The 19215-nt window shown below is 36.7% G+C and overlaps 2 protein-coding genes across 2 annotated transcripts; one reads left to right on the forward strand and one right to left on the reverse strand.

Annotated features, from left to right (window-relative positions):
* Window positions 1–1323: 1323 nt before the first annotated feature.
* Window positions 1324–8194, forward strand: LOC120626345. The gene is made up of 7 exons (XM_039893841.1): window positions 1324–1563; window positions 2500–2704; window positions 3179–3258; window positions 4607–4696; window positions 5326–5430; window positions 5834–5959; window positions 6602–8194. The coding sequence occupies exons 1-7, from the start codon at window positions 1393–1395 to the stop codon at window positions 8192–8194; spliced, it is 2370 nt and encodes a 789-aa protein (XP_039749775.1). The 5' UTR covers window positions 1324–1392.
* Window positions 8195–11288: 3094 nt separating this feature from the next.
* On the reverse strand, window positions 11289–18025 carry LOC120626195 (contactin). The gene is made up of 3 exons (XM_039893578.1): window positions 14355–18025; window positions 13213–13398; window positions 11289–11887 (listed from the first exon to the last, which is right to left on the reverse strand). The coding sequence occupies exons 1-3, from the start codon at window positions 17805–17807 to the stop codon at window positions 11576–11578; spliced, it is 3951 nt and encodes a 1316-aa protein (XP_039749512.1). The 5' UTR covers window positions 17808–18025; the 3' UTR covers window positions 11289–11575.
* Window positions 18026–19215: the final 1190 nt, after the last annotated feature.

Raw genomic sequence — 19215 nt, forward strand, 5'->3', positions numbered from 1 at the left:
AGATCACTAAAAAATGGTTCCCACTAAGCCGTAAGAGTTTTATGCAATTAATTTGCGCATTTAAGGAGCTATTTTATCTATATATTCTATAAGAGATTAGTCGAGAGCTAAAAGTAGGAACGTAGTGGTAAGTAATCATTAATCTAAGAACCAACCATTGTTTCACAATCTATGGCAGCTCTTTACCTGGCCATATGATCTCAGTATTTGTTCCAAGTGCCTTATGAACAAATCGATGCATTCCTAACTACATTCCAATCAGAAAAGCACAAAACATAACGAATTGTGACTTTGTGCATGTTTAATATAATCTCTAGGCAGCATAACCACCGTTAATAGTCGTATTTGTTATTTGGCTAAATTTTACTCGTAAGAAAGATTTGAGTGTAGTTCAAATACTTACTAATTAATTTTGAATAAAATAAATAAGTATTATTATTGTAGGTATTTGTTTATTTCTCATAAATAGTATCGACATTCCTCGGTAGTTATTTACAAGATTATTTACGCGGTATTGTTCTAGATCATTAACACTTATTTATCAATTATATCCACGTAGTAATTATATAACATAGATAAATTAATAAATAAACTATCAAAAGAAAATGAGTATTTTAACTGTAATCTCCTGCCTTTGTAGGTACGAGTACAAATACAAAGATGCACGACTTTATGTTTTGTGCTTAAACCTGGATGACTATAAGTACGACTGTTAAATTTTTATATTTCTTTGTCTTCTATATATAATATATAATGTTCATGATATTTCATATTACGTACCTACATACATAGATTGATACAGCTTATAAGTAATTAAGTTTTCTACAAAATTATGTTTTCAGTACTTAATTAGTCTGTGATAGAATAAGTGTATTTTTTTTTTGTTTTTTTTAATTTATTCCAAAATATCAATACAAATTTGTAATAAATTCATTTGCTAACATTTTACTATTTTTTCTGTATTTTTTAAATAAAAGAATCCAACACAGTTACGTGTATTTTTATTGAATAATTTATATACGTGCATACCTACTAAATAATATATTATCTATGGTCATTTGCAAACAGCAACTCTAGGGGGTCACGACTAAGGTCACGAGAAACATTTTTGAACAACAATAAAATCACAATTTAAAAGTTAACCAGTCATAAATTAAACCCATATTAAATTATTTTAAGTTAGAAAAACGTAGATTTTTTCTTGCACAAAAGAAGGTTTTATCATTACTATAAAGTTCGCTCTTTAAAACTGGCCGTTTCCCATTCCATAATTTTTGAAAAGTCATTGATATTACATTGCTTTCTTTTGTTTGGTCCCGTCAAGCTTCTGCCAAATTGTTGAAAGCATGTATTGATATTGAGAGGTTTGACTGAAAAATATAGTTCGATCGAATGGCTCCAATACGGTACAGTTTGCACTATGAAGACTACTCAGAACACCTGATGTCGAGATTTGGAAAGCTATTACAAATGCAGTCACTGGTGGACATGACACTCATGTGCAGCTCGCACACTTTGCGTGTTCACAAAGCAGTCCTAGCTGCAAGTAGTGCTTACTTTCAAGTAAGTAAAAAATGTTTATAGCTTCTGTAAACGCGCCTCATTTGGAATTGCAGAATGTCGGACATTTTGTAAACAATAGGGACATAACACTATCACTTTAACCTGTGGTTGCAATGTCCGATTACGAAGGATGGTTTTATTCGTCAATTGCCATCGCTAGATACCGCTTTGCAACAGTAAAACGGAATGTTTTTAGGCCCCCACTACATCTCGTGGGGGTCTTAAAACACTCCGAGGGTATACTATGTGGACATACATCGATTAAAATGAATGGATGATACAAAAAGCCCTCGCTCTTTTATAAGCTGGTTGGCCTTGTGCCCAACCTTGGTAAGCTAATTGGACGAAGACTGGTGATCATTTATCATTTTGCCGTCCGTAGTCTATGTACATACCTATTTAGCTACATTTCCGCCTTCAATAATATTAAATGATAGTTTTCTTTGAAATTTAGTTAAATACTTATTAAGGTAGAGAAATTGCATTTATTACTATACTGCTTACGCTGTAACCGTGAAACGTTTATGGGATAACGCTTCTTTTTTCTCTTTTTTCCTTCTTCGTCTTGCAAAATTTTATCATTTTCTATGCTGAGATCCAGTGGGAAAATGGACAAATGTGTAAACCATCCCATATATCTATTACTATTATCATCGATATAAATCTAATATAATTTAAGTCGGTTATTTTTATTCCTTTCTAAATTATAACACATTCCTAATAGTGTGGATCAAATTATATGAGAGGCATAAGTATGCCGAGCACGCTACACATTGATAGACTATGAAGGTGATGAATGAATGAATGAATGAATACACTTTTATTGTACACTAAAGAAAAAAGTAGTTACAAAGATATACACATAGACCAAGAGAGTACAATTTGGTGATGCTACAATACATAGTCGTACCTATGTTTTTATGATACTTTTTTCAGGAAGTCTTACAAAAACAGTCTGGTGAACCGCTAATCATTCTGAAAATGAGATTTAGCGTGTTGAAATGTCTAGTGGAGTTCATGTATTGCGGTAAAACTCAGTGCTTGGAAGAGAACCTGGATGAACTGGTGTCTGCTGCTCAGTTCCTGAAGATAAAGGGCTTGTCTAAAGTAACTAAAGAAGGATTAGGCATAAATAATCCCAGTAAGTAGCAAAACGAGTATATTAATGCTATATACTTACTTATCAAAGTCCTAGCTTAGCCAAATTTTGGCTTCAGTCGATGACATAAATAGTGTTCGGTTATAATTTTACCTAAAGGTAGAAAGGTAGGTAGGATATGCAAAAACTAAAATAGGTTTTAAAAGTTCTTTAAACTGAACTCTCGTTTCATGCCTTAAAGCTTAGATTTTTTTTAACGATTTTTTTAACGAGGCCAGCGGTTCGAAACTGTCATGCCTATTAGAAAGCAATGATGAAGTCTAGGCTGGAGCACGCTTGCCTAGAAAATGCCTATTCACTCTTGCCTTGAAGCATCCACCTTGAAGGTATTCAACTTATACGTGGCAGCCGCAGTTGCGTATATAGAGGGTATGCGCAAGATATGCAGAACATATAAAATAATGAAAATCTCCAGTACGAGTTATAATGCTATTTATACTATTTTACTCATTTAAGGTGAGCTGCCAGTGTTCACCCCACCGGTTGTGATAAACCGCCCGCCGCAGTCACTTATCGATTTGCACTCCCAGGTTCAGGTGATCATTTGTTTACTACAACTTCATTCATATTCCCATAATATTAGTTAATTGAGTACGATGCAACTGAGAAAGTATGTGTAGTCATTTGTGGAACTAGAAGACGCCCTGTTCCGTTTGGCTTATTAACATACCCGAATTCACTTGGCAGTTGCGTAAACTGAAAATGTCCTCAGAAGATGTTGACTTGGAATGAATAATTGTTAAGTGACCTTAACAAGCGCTTGACTGTTATCACACCAGATGGTTATTGATGATGCAGCCTAAGATGGAGCGCGCTTGTCTAGAAGATGCCTATTCACGCTTGATTTGAAGTATGGAAGGTAGAGGTAAGGAGAGTCATCTTATATGGGAGAAAAGTTGAAAAAGTGTCCAGTTGTTGCGCTAAATAACAGTTCAAAAATCCTCCACAATGGCGCTGGTGGATGCACAGGGTATGGTATGAATGTAGCAATCGTAGATGAATTGAAGTATGCCGAGTTAAAAAATTTAATGTCATTATCGACTAAAGTAGTTAATTATTGAGAATTTCAACAACTTACGTTGTACAAAATTTTGTGGTAAATATAACCTTACAGATTTATTATAAACAAACGTGCGTTTAGAGTGATTTAAGCCTACTCTAACAATATTTATATTTGGCGCTTCTTTTAAGAGTTACCCTGATGCAAATGTGGCGCCATCCTAATTTAATACATTTTGACGACACTTTTTCATATACACAGATGACTCTCCTTACCTCTACCCTCCATAATTTGAAGGTACCCAGATTGTAGATACCGGGGAAGACGGAATATGGAAGGGCATTACAGACGTTTTAGATTATTTCGGTACCTCGCAGTTCGATGGTAGAAAGGAGATGGTTCAACCAATTCGAATAGCTCCAGAGCACACTCTCCGGAATGTACCTCATACTATAAAGTTTTATTTGAATTTACAAAACTGCATTTATACATCATTTTATTTTATTTCATTATTGAATAAGAAGATTGCCACAGATCTCGTAAACACGCGTAATCACCGAGCTTTTTATAGAGCATATTATGAAAGAAACTTTACAAAATATGTTACGTACCTACTTTTTTCAGTTAAAAACAAACTGGAACTGCAAGTCAACTGCTTTCTTTCGCATTCTCATACCAGTTAGATAAACTGTAATCTTGCAGTAATCATTTCGTATTTTTTTATCTAAAAAATATTAATTGAAAACTTTATTGCACCACACAATTCAAACATTCAAGAAACTTAAAGAAGCTTAATCTGGACATGTAAGCGTGCAAAGGAGGTCCTACCGCTCAAGAAATGTATCTCCCAAAGAAATGTAACCATAAAGAAGTTGTAATTTTAGGATACTTCTGAACAAAAAGTGTCTACAGCACAACTCGCTCCGTCAACATCAAGTCAACCAGCCGACACCTTAAGCCGGAATAACAATAAGGTTTAGTAAATACATTTTTTATAACTCGGTTCGTTAAACTCGTAATGATGTTTTAAATTTAGTGAATAAACCACTACTGAAATAAACTGACCTCTGTGGTTGTTTATAACGTACTCCACTCCAGTGATTAGTAGCATACCTTTTTACTTGGTATCTAGTAGGTATATAGGTAAATAAAAAACCTGAAACTGATATAAACCGCATCAAAATCGGCCTAATAGTTTTTGCAGGAAATTTTGATAAGAAAAGATACCTACTCTTCATTCCAATTGTAACTAAAAATATTGAATATTATTCATTCTTGCACGAGATACGAGACGGGACATTGGCAATTCTAACTTGAATTTTCTTGTGACGGCCGATTGGCGCAATGGGCAGCGACCCTGCTTTCTGAGTCGAAGGCCGTGGGGTCGATTCCCACAACTGGAAAATGTATGTGTCATGAACATGAAAGTTTTTCAGTGCCTGGGTGTTTAGATGTATGTTATAAGTGTTTATGTATTTTATTCATAAAAGTATTCATCAATCATCTTAAAACCCATAACATAAGCTACGCTTACTTTGGGGCTAGATGGCGATGTGTGTATTGCCGTAGTTTATTTATTTTAAACTCAACATTGATTATATAGGATATGGTGGTGAGGATACCCTTTGACATTGAGGGCGGTTCTGGAATAGACTACGCTGATCCCACGCGTGGGGCAAGACCACGTCGCGGGAGACCTAGTTTCAAGGTAGATCATCATTAATCAGTCTCAGCCTATTAATATACCACTTTTGGGCATAGATGCATAGAAACATCACGAATGGCTAATGCGCGTTTTCACTAAAGACGAACAAAATAATGCCTATTAAAGAATAGATTTATAAAAGGCAGCCGATATCGTGCTATCTCATTCTAACAATATACGTGCGAATGAGATAGCGCTACATCGATAGCCTTTTATAAATATATCATGGCACGGGTTATAAAATTCAAAACTCATTTATTTCAGTCCAGTTTATAAGCACTTTTGAAACTTTAAGTCAGTCTGTTTGTAGTGACTCTACCACCGGTTCGGAAGGCAAATTCCACCGAGAAGAGTCGGCAAGAAACTCAGCAGATTGCTGTTATATTTTATGTTATACCTTTACTAGCGACCTTCTGGATGGGAGACAGGCACTGGTTTGGGTCGTGCGGCCGAGCGAGCGCTGTTGCGAAGGGAACATGATTCCAGAAAGGCCATCCACCACCTGAAACATCTGCAGACTCGACATATGCAGGTAAATACTGTCCCAGCACAGGTCTCGTCCTTCTTAAAGGAAATTGGGATAGAGAGGTTAGATTAGAAGACCTCAAAAATATTTGTGTGTGTGTGTGTTAAAGTTAGGTATGTCACAAAATCTCAACCATCGTCCGCTATTTATAAACCTACAAGCTGTTCTTCGTCTGCGTTTATTACAGTTTCTACAACGTTTGTTTTCGTGGCATTAAAAGACGATAAAGAAGCCGTTGTTCATCTCCGTCCTGTAACAAATTCTTTGCGAAAAATGAACTTAGGGCGTGAAGGAAAGAGAAACAAACAAACACTTAGTAAGGAGTCCTTAATAACTCAGCTTATAGCAATGCAACGCTTAGCTCGTGTCATGGATTTCCTTCGCACCATCACCCGTTCCACTACACCACTTAGCTTTGATGGAAATAAACTTTGATTGAAAGAAGGATGCTTTTGCACGCTCAAACCGTAGCTAAATGACACATCTCTGGGAGAAAGGGAGCTTAAAAATTATTAATATTAATCTTAATCCGGATACCCTTAATATTGCCAGCTCCAAGCATTTGCGTCTCACAGCGTCTGTTAATTAAAATTTGTTAACAAAATTGGCAACAAAAGAATTTCGGATTATATAATTTTATATTTTTAGGACTACATGGATCGTGTGACGCTTTCTCAAGCCGTTAACAGCATTTGTAACAATGACAATTCGCAAAGCTACCTCAACATGGACAACGACCTCATGTATATGGATCAGGCGATATCATCCAACGCGCTCGACCCAACAGCACCTTATAATAAGGATTCTCTAGGAAATGAGACTATAACTTCAAATTATCCTATGTCCGTAACTAATACTGCTAATGAGGCTTCAAGTGGCGACATAAACACCGCTATGTCACAATATGTTAATGCTTTAAAGAACGCAGGCTTGCCGACAGACTTGCCAATTTTATTTGAATCCGGTGATGGGTCCTATATAAACGTCAACGAACAAGTTCTCCTTGACATGGTCCAAAGCAGCGAAATACAGTACGAAGTGATTGAACAGCCTAATATAATTGAAAAGGTAGCAGATCCGAGTGAAATCAAAAGCATAGATGAACTATCGAAATCTATAGAACGCGGAGAAATGCTAATGGGTTCAAAAAGTTTTGCGTCGCATAACGACTTCAATAAAAGCAGTAACGCCAGTGAAATTAACAGCTTAAACGCTATACTACCGGACAACTTGGAATCATTTGGAGAACATCAAAATTATGTTGTACTAGATCATTCTCTCCAAGATAGCCATGCTTCAATAAGTCATGATAATGCAAATGATTTTTCAAGCATCGAAAGCGATATGCAATTTTTTACCAAAACTATGAGCGACGATGTCAAAAAGTATTATGAGGAGCAACAGCTGAATGATGCAAGAGTAATGGACCAATTTTGTCCCGCGAGTACTTCGTTGGATGCAAGTTTTAACATGTCCCTCCTTGATACGAAAACATCTCATTTAGAAGAAAACATGAGTCAACAATTTAATTCCTTAAATACTGAAGATTTAAGAAGAACCGACGATTGCTATGACTTTAGTTTGCAACTACCGCACTCAAATGTTTTCAAAGAAGATACTTTAGATTGCTTGATGTCACCAAAACAGAATGAGAAACATGGAAATTATATTGAAGATAATTTAGACAGCGGGGTGCAAGAACGTGATGAAATCATTAAGGATTTGATGAATATTGAAAATAAGATAGCGATGGAGCAAAGCAAAATTATAAATGAAGATAACACTATGAACTCTGTATTATGTGATGATGAAAAAGAAAATATTACGCCTAATGAGAATACCAATTTTTCATCTGCGTGCGAATTGAAATGGGATGTAAGCGGGAAGGATAGTGAGAATGTTGGTAACATAAATGTGGATAATGCCCTGGACTTAGGTACATCAGAATCACAAATGACTGAGTCAAAAGCCGACTTAACGAAGCCTGATGAAATTGCAAATGATAAATGGGATGCATTTAAATACGACGAAGAAATAGATAAAAACGTTGAAGATTTAACAGATGGAACTATTAACACAACTTTGGATGAAAATATACCGTTTGCTGTTGGGCTTTTGCCTCTCAAACAGATGCAGCCATCAGAAGATGACGGTTTACTTAAACGGAAACTCTCTGACGATATGTTGGATAATATAGACGCTCAGTGCTTGAAGCGTAAAATAAAGTATAAAAAGGTGTAAATATTAACTATGCAAACGTTATAGTATTAAAAATATAAAAAATAATTAAATTTAAGTTTCTTTTTACTTGTTAATGACTATTGATATGTCAAGACCAGCACGGCAGACAAGAGACAATTTTCTCTCCGGGAAAAAAATTAACTTCTCCCACAGCTTTATCAACTCTGAGCATTGGCCCACGACAATAATATGTGTCATAATAAACAGGGGTAAACTTCTCCAATTCCGTGTTCCCGTGCTTTAGCAGGTGGACACGTTAATTGAATCCCTTGTCAGGGGGGGATATATTTTTTGTCTCCTTCCTCTGCTAGCCCTGTAGTGGTTTAAAATTAATGAAAATAATTGTAATAGAGCAATGGAAAAATTTGGGAATAATTTGTGTCCCGATATTTGGCATCGACGGTAGGAGAGCCGTAGCTTAATTAGAGAAAGCGCTCAGGCCGCGATTGCCAGAGAGTCGCAGGTTCAAATCCTGTCGGTTCCGAAATTTTTTATATGCATTTTAAATTTATGAAATTGATAATTCCTCCAAGTGTAGGTAAAAACACTAATAAAAATTATAAAAATCTGTGTCCCACTTTGTACCATGACGTCTTTGAGAAGATGAGCGACCAATTTAGGTCAGGCAGCTAACAATAGTTATATGAAACAAACCAGAAAAAAATATGACATATTGTCTCCTATTGTCATGTTTAGTGGAACAAATGGAAACTGTTCTCCAGAGCATAAATACCGAGCCATTAGCGCAGAGTTAGTGTAACCGACAAATAACGAACTTTAATTACATTGACAAAGATACATGGCCTATTTCAATAAATTTAAAATACCTTTATTCTGTACTGGGCAAGACATTTTGGACTCGTCAGATTCGTGATAAGGCATTCGGAATGAATGAATTAAACTTACGCCCGAAATTATTACAATTATTATTCCAAAATCCGATTGTATTCCAAAATCTTCGAACAGTACATTACAATTTAGTAGTGCTATCCTTACAAACAAGGAAGAGTAGAAAATGATAACACTAATATTTTATCTGCCATCTGAAGTTTCTGTAGGTTTTAGCTATAGGTTATAATAGGACACTGCGCATCTTTGTTGGCCGGACTGACGTAATGTTTTTTTCAATTGGCTGGGAGATGCAGTTTTACCAAATTAATGGTCACATTTTGCATAACCGAACGTATCAGAGAGCCAACTTCAGACTGACCAAGTAAGATCGGTCAATCTATACCTTAGGTAAAAAAAACAACCACCTTAAAAAATATACCTTATGGGTCATTTTATTTAAACAGTTTCTTACAAAATACATATTAACATTTAATATTAAGGCCAAATCGGACTTCTGTTTACCAGGCAAATCCTTTTATTTTAGCTGCTTCAATTCCAAGTTTTTAATATTAACATCGACCATATAAAAATACATAGCATTCGTCAAGTATTGAAACCAGTATTATACACGGATTTAGAAAATCAATTAAGTACTGAAACACATGCTCATAAAAAACCATGATTTCTAGTGTGTAGAGCAGGTCAGTTTAAAAACGATCATGCTTTTAAACTATATATATTGCTGGCATTGTATAAGCATACCAATTGCTCATCGGCAATTTCTCTTTCTCTTTAATTTCTCCAACGAACAATAAGCATGCTTATTTGATGCGCATGCGCATGCCACTAAGTGGCAATAGCTTATTGCATGATTTCCTGCTACTAATGAGCATGAATGTCAGTAGTACCCATTGGGCTACAACACTCTTACATTTTACACAAGTAGTAAAAAATGTGTTACACCGTAACATGCCATTTACATGGAGAGAATTACTAGCACATTTTGTGGCGAGAACAACCGATTACCGATACTAATCTTTAGGCAATGCTTGAACTGGTGGTAATTTGCGGTTATTTCAAATATAAAAAAACCATCTATTATTTCGATTTCATATATACGCCCTGAAACAGTCACCGTTTACTCATAAACGTGTTTGGGATACTACTCTACCCGAAACGGGATTGACGGAATTCAATTCTGTTGGTTTACCAACTTTATTCCCGAAGTATAACAGACGGACGGCCTGATAGTGCTGTACACAACGGTTTTAAGTGAGATGCCATTTAAAATACGTGGAAAACGACGCAGAGACGACGCAACGGAGTAATGGGCAGAACTCTTCGTTAGTGTGTAAAGAAGGATGTTTTAGGATATGAAAACATAATTGAACGCGACAATAAATAAACGTACTTGTTAACAATCTCCATGTAAATAGTGCATAACACTATTGTAACTCTTGCACTGATTTATCCTATGCAAAATGTACATAGCAAGGAGCGGCTAAGGTGCCCATATTTTAAATTTACGGGGTTCTAACATAGAACCAATATTGGTTGCGATAAAACTACAGCTACGCGAGAGGTTAATTTACATAAGATCTAAAGTCTACGGCAGTCTGGGATATTATAATACATACTAACGGTACCGAAATGACAGGTTTTTTAATATTGCTGATTAGATGGAAGTAGCGGAAATAATTTTTAATATTTTTTTCATACTAACATGAATAAATCATTTCGTGGCAAAGTAAGTTTTCAGTTATACAGGATCTACTGCGACTAAAAAAACAGTTTATCCTGCGGAGATTCACATAAGAGGGAAAGTAGTTTGTTCAAGCGACCGGTCGCTAGAGCAAAAGGGTGCAGTTATTTAGAAGTAAAGAAAAGGAATAAATATAGTGATGCTTTTACAGTATAAGATTTTTCATATATACTTACATTTAAATGAATAATTAAATATACATTTATTTACCAGAACTACCTTATCTAATATAAATGGCTCGGATTGTTAGTAAATTTCAGAAAGTTATACAAAAGTAACTAAATGTCTTACATCTATCCACATTCACACACTCATTATGTAGATATGATATGATTCTATTTTCAAAAGTATCAAAAAGTAATACATAATATACAGATTCAACATTTATTGTCCTTATCAAAAAAAAAAAGAAATAACAAAATGCAATGTAAAAAAATGGCCGGATAATTATTAGTGTATCACAAAATAAATCACTTAAAAATATAATAAATACATATAAAAAGAATGTCAGCATTACATGTAATTGTATTGAATATTGCATAAACATCAATATCAAAATATTAAATATTCTTTAAAAATTGATCATGTAAAAAATAAGCATCTTAAAACCTACATATTTCCTTAAAGCACTAGAAACACAGGAACCAGGCGGAGGCGGGAATTTCTGTACATACGAGTATGTTGTATATCTTCCACATATACTTATAGTTAAGCTATATTTTTGTTTATTTAACTTCACGGGTACATGACACAGAATATATAGCCTCTGCCTTGATCTATGTTTCACCTTAAATAATTACCTTAGAGAATAAAGAGTAAAGAACGAATGTGTAAATCAATAGAGATTCTTTTGAGATTGCTAATCTATATGCAGAACTTCGCACATAGTAACCGTATGCGTCACTATGGTAATCCCCCATTTGGAAGGTGATTGGGGGAGAGGACATCCTACCGTCACCTCCGTTAGAGTAGGCCAAAACTCTCAAGTTATATGTTTTACCTGGAGTCAAGCTGGTCACATAAGCTTCAAGTTTATGTTCCACTGGTACTAGAGTGTCATTGGCAGTGCTCATGTCTTGATCTATTTCCCATACTCTGACCTGAAATAAGGAGAATAACGATTGAAAATAAATTAATACATGTTATATACAAGGTAATTTTGAAAAAGGGGACGAGGACACTACGAAAATGTATCACTATTATTCCGTTTACTGAAATGGTTGTAATTTCAAATGTATACAACGTGTAACAGAATTGCGAAATAATATTGAAACATGCATAAGGAATCGCTATGTAAAAATATTATATCAGAAGAAGCATATTTATTCTTCCATACAAACGAATCCAATACATGCTAAGTATTTACTTATGAACAACCCTATTGAAGATGAAAGACCGACACGCGCATAGTACTACGCTACGCGACGCGTACCTAATAAAGTGACTAAAGGGAGTCACATGATTTTAATTTTGCAGGTGATGTTAGGGCTGTAGCTGATTTATTTTAGTAAAAAGAATTATATTTCAGGTTTGATGATAAAGATACATGCACGGTTGCAAACTCTCAGTGAAAAATTTCATTAAGATTTTTGCTGTTTCCTCACATAGGTAAAAAAATAAACAAACACACTTTCACATTGATTATATTAGTATAGATTACAATTACGTATAAGTTGCGACTGCAGACAGCAATTCGGCGGATCGTAGAGGTTAGAGGAATCGTAAACTAACACTTGACAGATTAAAATAACATAAATTCTGTTTTTTTTAATTATCTTGAATCCATACGAAAAATGAAAAACATGATAATGCAAACACAAAATGCCTCGTCGAAGTAACCATGGACAAGCTAGGTTATAAGAGTTGCCTTGTGAAAATCGATTGGTTAAACGTTAATGTATGCCTAAGAATCTTCTTTGATTAGGCGTTATTTACTTACGCATTACCTTGTCCGTCGTTAGTGAAAACGGGCATACGGCCCACACCAACAACGAAGAACAACTCTGAAACGTGGCAGTTATTGCTAGTTGGAATTACAAAGAGTTGGCGCTCCGAAATAGAAACAGGCCGACAAGACAAATGAAGGGCTTCGTGATCAAAGCAAAGTTGCAGATGTAGCAAGGCAAGTAGCGCATCTTAAATGGACGTGGGCCGAACATAAAGCTCGAAAGGAGAACTCTTGGAGCAAACGTCTTCTGGAATGGAAACAGCCCATGGTTTTCATTCCAGAAGACCACCCTCAAGGACGGTTACCAATGCGCTGGAAGGACGATGCGAAGAAGGTAGCCGGTTCAAATTGGATCCACACAGCTCAATGACGCGAGAAGTGGATAATGTTGAAGAATGCCTACAGCAATATGGTCGAAAAAGGCTAAAGAAAGAAGAAAAGCTTATTTGCTTTGAGGCGTGATTATTAATATTTTACCTTGTAGCCAATGAGCGGTTCTTCCTCATCGGTTGGCTGTACGTATCTCCATACGACGCGTACTGTGCTGGGATTGACGGCCCAAACGTTGACAGACGCAGGCGGTTTTTGCGGCGCCTTGCGGAATGTTCGCTCTAAGTAGCGCTCGCTCTCCGGTCCTTCGCCCGCCGAATTGAACGCCATTACCTGATATAAGTACAAATGCTCAGCATTAAGTTCCTTTTATGAGAGTAAAAACTTATCCAGAAATAGTCATTATAATTAACAGCGGATATGTATTTTATATGCAATGTCATATACAGGGTTAAATAAAAAATACCAGAAAGCCTTTAAGTTCCTATCGTTAACACTTCAAAATTCATTTTAAATTTATATCGTAAATCATATTATTTCTGTCAAGTGTCATTACACTGTGAAACTAAATACATGTCCGTGTTGCCAAACCACTGCGAGCACGCACGACACGTGATTAGCGCGCTGTTGCCGCAGAGTAGTTACAAGTAGAGTATTTATGTAAAATATTAGTTATTGAATATTTCACAAACTATGGAGTTATAATAAAAGTAGTAGAACAAAAGTTGTGAGTTTTAATGGCTGAGAGCTTTCTGGTTTTATTTATTTGACCCTGTATATTAAGAGTAAACTGTTTCGGAAGCAAAAAACTTGGTTATAAAATGAGGGAGAAATTAATAGGTAATAAAAAAAGGTGTACCTACTCTTCACATGTAATGAAATGAAGAAATAGGGTTGCGTGGAAATATCTCCCGTGAACGCAACCTATGTGGGTACCATCCGTTCCATCGTGTATCCTTTTTTTTCAATTGAAAAAGCAGCTATTAATTTATCTTTCATTTAGCAACCAATGTTTTAACACATGGAAGAGTGAACCCTTGACATTTGATGAAATAAAGTAAAGTAGGGTGCATAGCGGAATATCACCCGCACACTATACCGTGCCTCTGAACACACACATACATCGTGAAATTATTCCAAATTATCTATTTGATACAAATATATATAAAAATCGACTGGAGGATCTATTGTACAAATAGTTATAAAGCTCGCGCGTCTTTTAGATTGTGTCTCAACAAACACTCGCCAACGCCCTAATAAAAATACTAAAAATAGAAAAGGATTTTTACCTTGACGAAGTAATAAATGTCTGCTTGCAATCCAACAATAAGGGCCCAATTCCGCGTTGTCCTAGAAAGATAGTATATGCACTCCTCTTCCTTATTTGCCTGCTTCCAATATTTGAGGCGGTGGCCTATCAGTTTGCCGCGTAATCTCTCGCGGGACTGATCAATAGGATTCCAAGTTACATTGAGTGCTGTAGAGTTAAAGGATCGCGCATACACTTGTTGCGGAGCGACCTGAGGCATATCTTCAGCGGAATATATTGTAACTACGTCGCTTTCTGGACCGGCACCTATGTCGTTAAAGGCCTGGACTTTAACGTTATAAGGAGTGAAAAAGTAGTCTAAAGGAATGTGTACGACATGCATTCCAACGTTGCCATATTCTTTTAATAAGAGCGATTGGAATTCCACTTCAGAGTTATTCCGACGCCAAAATATTTTGTAATGAATGCCCGGGCCGTTTTGCAGGGATTGTGGCAGCGGTGTCCATTTAATAGTGAGATCTCCAATTTTACCACCACCTCCGCCAACGTTGAACGGAGCTTGATACGGCTTATCCGGTTGAGTGGAGAACTGAGGACTAGGAGAAGACGGTTTCCCCACCCCCAAGCCGTTAACACCTTGCACCCTGAACTCGTACACAGACCATGGCATCAAAGTTGTGGATACTGACGCTCGTTTTCGGCCATTATACCTGTCGATTTCCATGACGTTTGCGACATTATCGTTCACGACATACCAAGTCGAATTCCATTGAGTGCGGCCTGTTATAACGTAACTGGTTACAGGGCGTCCATTTGGGTTACTGTCAGTCCATTCTAGTGTAACAGAGGAACGTTGGATATTTATAACCTGTAAGCCTCCAGGCGCACCAGGTGGACCTTCAATACGCAGTTGGGTACGTGTTGAAATCCGACCGATTGCGGACTTGACTATACATTCGTACTCTCCCACATCAGATAAACTCACGTCATAAATGGTCAACTCCCCTCCATCTATTTTAATGCGCTTATTGGCGTAAATATCAGCGTTCTCTCTCATACCTATACCATTATGATTCCAAAGATATGCAGTGTCTAATAGAGAATCAATATCTGCGTTACAGTGCAAAAATATTACTGAACCAACATGTGTCGTTATTCGGGGCGGTAGTCGTTCTATGAAGCGTGGCGCACGTAAAATGATGAGACGACCACGACTTTCATCAGTACCATATTGGTTTTTAGCAACACAAGTATAAACACCTTCATCGTCCCTCGACAGCTGCCTTATTATTAGATTACCATTTTCAGTTATAAATCTCTTGCCACCAGCTCCAATAACAATATTATCCTTCTTCCAAGTAAATGTAGGTTTAGGCGCCGCCTCCGGATTACATCGAAGAGTAACATTGCCACCTTCTGATCCATAAGTTTCCGATTCTAATGGGCGCTTCTTGAAAGATGGTTTAAGAGACAAAACACGAAGTTGTCCTGTCGAATATTTAGCTTTTAATTGATTTTTGGCTTCACACTGATACATGCCAGGGTCTCTCGTCGGATCTAAGTACTTGATTATGAGTACATTATCTTGTATAACATACCTATCTCTATCTTCAGTTGCTAATGTGTCCATAGAAAGTTTCTCACTATTCTTCCACCATGTGTAATTAACGTCAGGAATACCAAAAGCTTCACAGTTCCAATGTAAGTCACCTTTATTGTCTACATGCTTATTAGTTAGTGGAATTGTAAAGTTTGGTTCAGCTTGTACTTTAAGATAGACACTATTAGAAATGCGAGCTCTGTCATTGCGTACCTCACACAAATATTCACCTTCATCTTCAACATTCACATCGGGTATCGTCAAAACACGATCAAAACTGCTCAAATAAGCATGTTTAGGGATCCCACCATTTTTCCTAGTCCAATTATAAGAAGGAACTGGATATCCAAAGGAAACACACTCTAGTCTCACCTCCTGTCCTACTACTGGTGCATCTGGGAAGACTTTTGGAAACCCTATTGGGAACTTAAGTTGCTGATAATCTGAATGTGGGTAAACCAGAAGGGGGAAGAAAGGTCCATTTCTACCAGCATCGGACACTTTACTCATCACATTACAGCTATAGTTTCCTCTATCAATAGTTTCTAATGCTGAGAAGTAGAGACCTCCATCATAAGAGACAAATACTCTCCTATCTTCCTCTACAAGGTTTGGGAAATAGTTACGAGCCCAGAGAAAATTTACAGACGGATAATACGATGGTGGATCACAGTACATTACTTTACCCCAATATTGTTTACCACTCTCAACCGACCTCTTTTGATTGAACTCTCTTATAAACCCAAAGGATAACCTGACTGACTCAGAGCGAATAACACCAAATTTATTTGTAGCAGTACAGTGATACTTTGCGTTGTCATTTTCAGCGTCAGGTTTGTCTATCATAAGAGTACCACCGCTTAATATAAATCTAGAATCTGAGAGGGGATCTATTTCTGTGAAAATAGGATTGTCGACTTGATAATCTTCTCTGAACCACTTGTATGTAGGTGCTGGATATCCACCAGCGATGCAAGTTAACTGGACATGGTTCTTTTTCATTGGGTCATAGATTATATCCACTGGTTCTTTTATAAAGTATGGACCTCGGGGCAGTCTCTCTGGATCATAAGTATCCAGACCATAGGTAAAGGATCGTTCCTCCTCTATCAGATAATGCAATCTCTGCGTTTGACCTTCACAAATAAAGTGGAAATACTGAGTGCCCTCAACAGGTGCTAAGCCCCAACGGCCATCCTCATGAGAAAATCTATAAACTAAGTAATCTTTAGGCAGTAAATTGTAACTTGTGTATGTTATCTTTCTGTCATCAAAGAACGCATTTTCCAAACCCGTCAATTGAGAACCATCACCTTCGTTAACCCAATAGCCTGGGGTCTGCTGGTGAGCGCCAATGTACCATGATCCTTTCTGGGGATCTAAACGCATTAAGTTAGTGATAATAAACCCGTGTTCTTCTGGGCTGGTCAAAGTTGCTAGGTCCGATTCATACGCTTGGCATATTTTGCGAGCTTCGTTACGCGGTCGGTCTGGTGATTTGGTGAAACGATAACAAGATTCCCTGAAACGAATCCAATTCGGGGGGCACCTGTACCGCTCCTCGTAATCTAACTCTGCATAATAACTGGCCGTGTTCTGTGGATCAACTTCATTTTCCCTCTCGCCGTAAACATCAGAATTGAAACTATCTTGATAAAAAGAACTCTGAGCAGGATTAGTGTAGTCGTTACCGTTAACCGGGAAGCTGCCATAGGGCACCTGCAGATTTTGCCTGAAAGTTCCGTTCTGGTTGGCGTCCGGTTGATACGGTTGCTGGTAGTTAGGGTTGAAAGGCAGTTCCGAGCCCTGGCCGTAAACACAACTTAACGCCGTTAAAAGTAACCAAGTCGATCTCATTCTTTGTTCCCACATCACGCACGTTTGCTCCTATTCTATATATTTTAATTATAACGTTACTAAGTAATTAATTCCATTTATAAAAACATATTGATTAATACATAAAGATAAAGATTAAATTAAATATTATTGTTCCGTATCGTTTACGTTTAGATTTGATGACAGTTATTGACAATTCGTTACAACTATCAAGCCCCGCCTTAATCATAGTCTAGAGTATATTTTATAGAGTATTAAGTATTGAATATCCGTTCATCATACCTTAACGCGTGGTTTTATTGGCAGGATTCGAGCAGGTTCAGTGTTGCATGTTTTGAAATACGACGTCAAAAATTAAGGGAAAAGAATTGGATTTATTGGTTTTATAACACAGAGTACTGATATATTCTCCTGCGTAGTGAAAACAACGCAGAAGTAGTAACCGATGAAAATAAACACAAGATGGCGACTAGAGGAAGTGGAAAAAAAAAATCTACCAATCACTCACGCCTCAAGTTAGCTAGAATGTACAATATAATCGAACTGTATCTCTCGGAGACGACGGTAACAAATTAGACGACTAAATAGGCAGCTAGCATGTTATGGTCTTTGATTGTGAGTGAAGTTCCCTGAACATACAAGAATATAAAATCTTGCTACTTTCTGTGTAAAGCCAGAAGAAAGAAAAGAAAATAAAAATATTCTTTATATTGCACTTATGTTTTTACTCTGAAAGGCAAGTGTAAAACTTATATTAAAACCACATGTAATGTTTATATACCCTTTGACTTTATTTTCTTAAAAGTTTACCATATACCCGAAACGCACGAATCGTCCAAAAATGCGAAGATCAGATGTAAGGCTGCCCTCACACAGTCAATATTATTTCACAATAATAGTTCGATTCCCAAATTTACCCGCACACAGGTAATATAATTAATTTGACAATAATATGCAGTATATTATCAATAAAGCAGAGAGCCTAACAATGGAAATTTGAGTCGATAAAATCTCCGATGTCATTTATGCAGGTTTAGTACGTCTCGTATAAAGGTCACAACGGTATTTTATGCAAGTTTAGTATGTCGCGTATACAGGTCGCAAGTGTATTTTATGCAAATTTAGTACGCTTCGTATAATATAAAAAGCAAATGTCGTAATAAACAACTTTAGGACATGTCGTATACAGGTCGTAAGAGTTTTTATGCAAGTTTAGTACATCTCGTATAAAGGTCGCCAGTGTCATTTATGCAAGTTTAGTACATCTCGTATTTAGGTCATAGAAGTATTTTGTGCAAGTTAGTACGCCTCGTTTGCACGTCGCAAGTGTCTTTTAAGCAAGTTTAGTAGATCTCGTATCTTGGAAGAAAGTGTCTTTAATGCAAGTTTAGTACGTCTCGTATCGGGGAGGCAATTGTCGTTTATGCAAGTTTAGTACCTCTTA

This window comes from Pararge aegeria, chromosome 9, assembly GCF_905163445.1.
Source record: "Pararge aegeria chromosome 9, ilParAegt1.1, whole genome shotgun sequence".
Taxonomy (NCBI): domain Eukaryota; kingdom Metazoa; phylum Arthropoda; class Insecta; order Lepidoptera; family Nymphalidae; genus Pararge; species Pararge aegeria.

Excerpts from the sequence above, each read along its gene's own strand:
- LOC120626345 (XM_039893841.1), top strand. The coding sequence starts at position 1,393 with ATGGCTCCAATACGGTACAGTTTGCACTATGAAGACTACTCAGAACAC. Across the intron at positions 1,564-2,499 it reads CAAGTAGTGCTTACTTTCAA|GAAGTCTTACAAAAACAGTC; the intron begins GTAAGTAAAAAA and ends TACTTTTTTCAG. Across the intron at positions 3,259-4,606 it reads ATTTGCACTCCCAGGTTCAG|GATACTTCTGAACAAAAAGT; the intron begins GTGATCATTTGT and ends TTGTAATTTTAG.
- LOC120626195 (XM_039893578.1), bottom strand. The coding sequence starts at position 17,807 with ATGTGGGAACAAAGAATGAGATCGACTTGGTTACTTTTAACGGCGTTA. Across the intron at positions 13,399-14,354 it reads ACATTTATTACTTCGTCAAG|GTAATGGCGTTCAATTCGGC; the intron begins GTAAAAATCCTT and ends TACTTATATCAG. Across the intron at positions 11,888-13,212 it reads AACCGCTCATTGGCTACAAG|GTCAGAGTATGGGAAATAGA; the intron begins GTAAAATATTAA and ends TCCTTATTTCAG.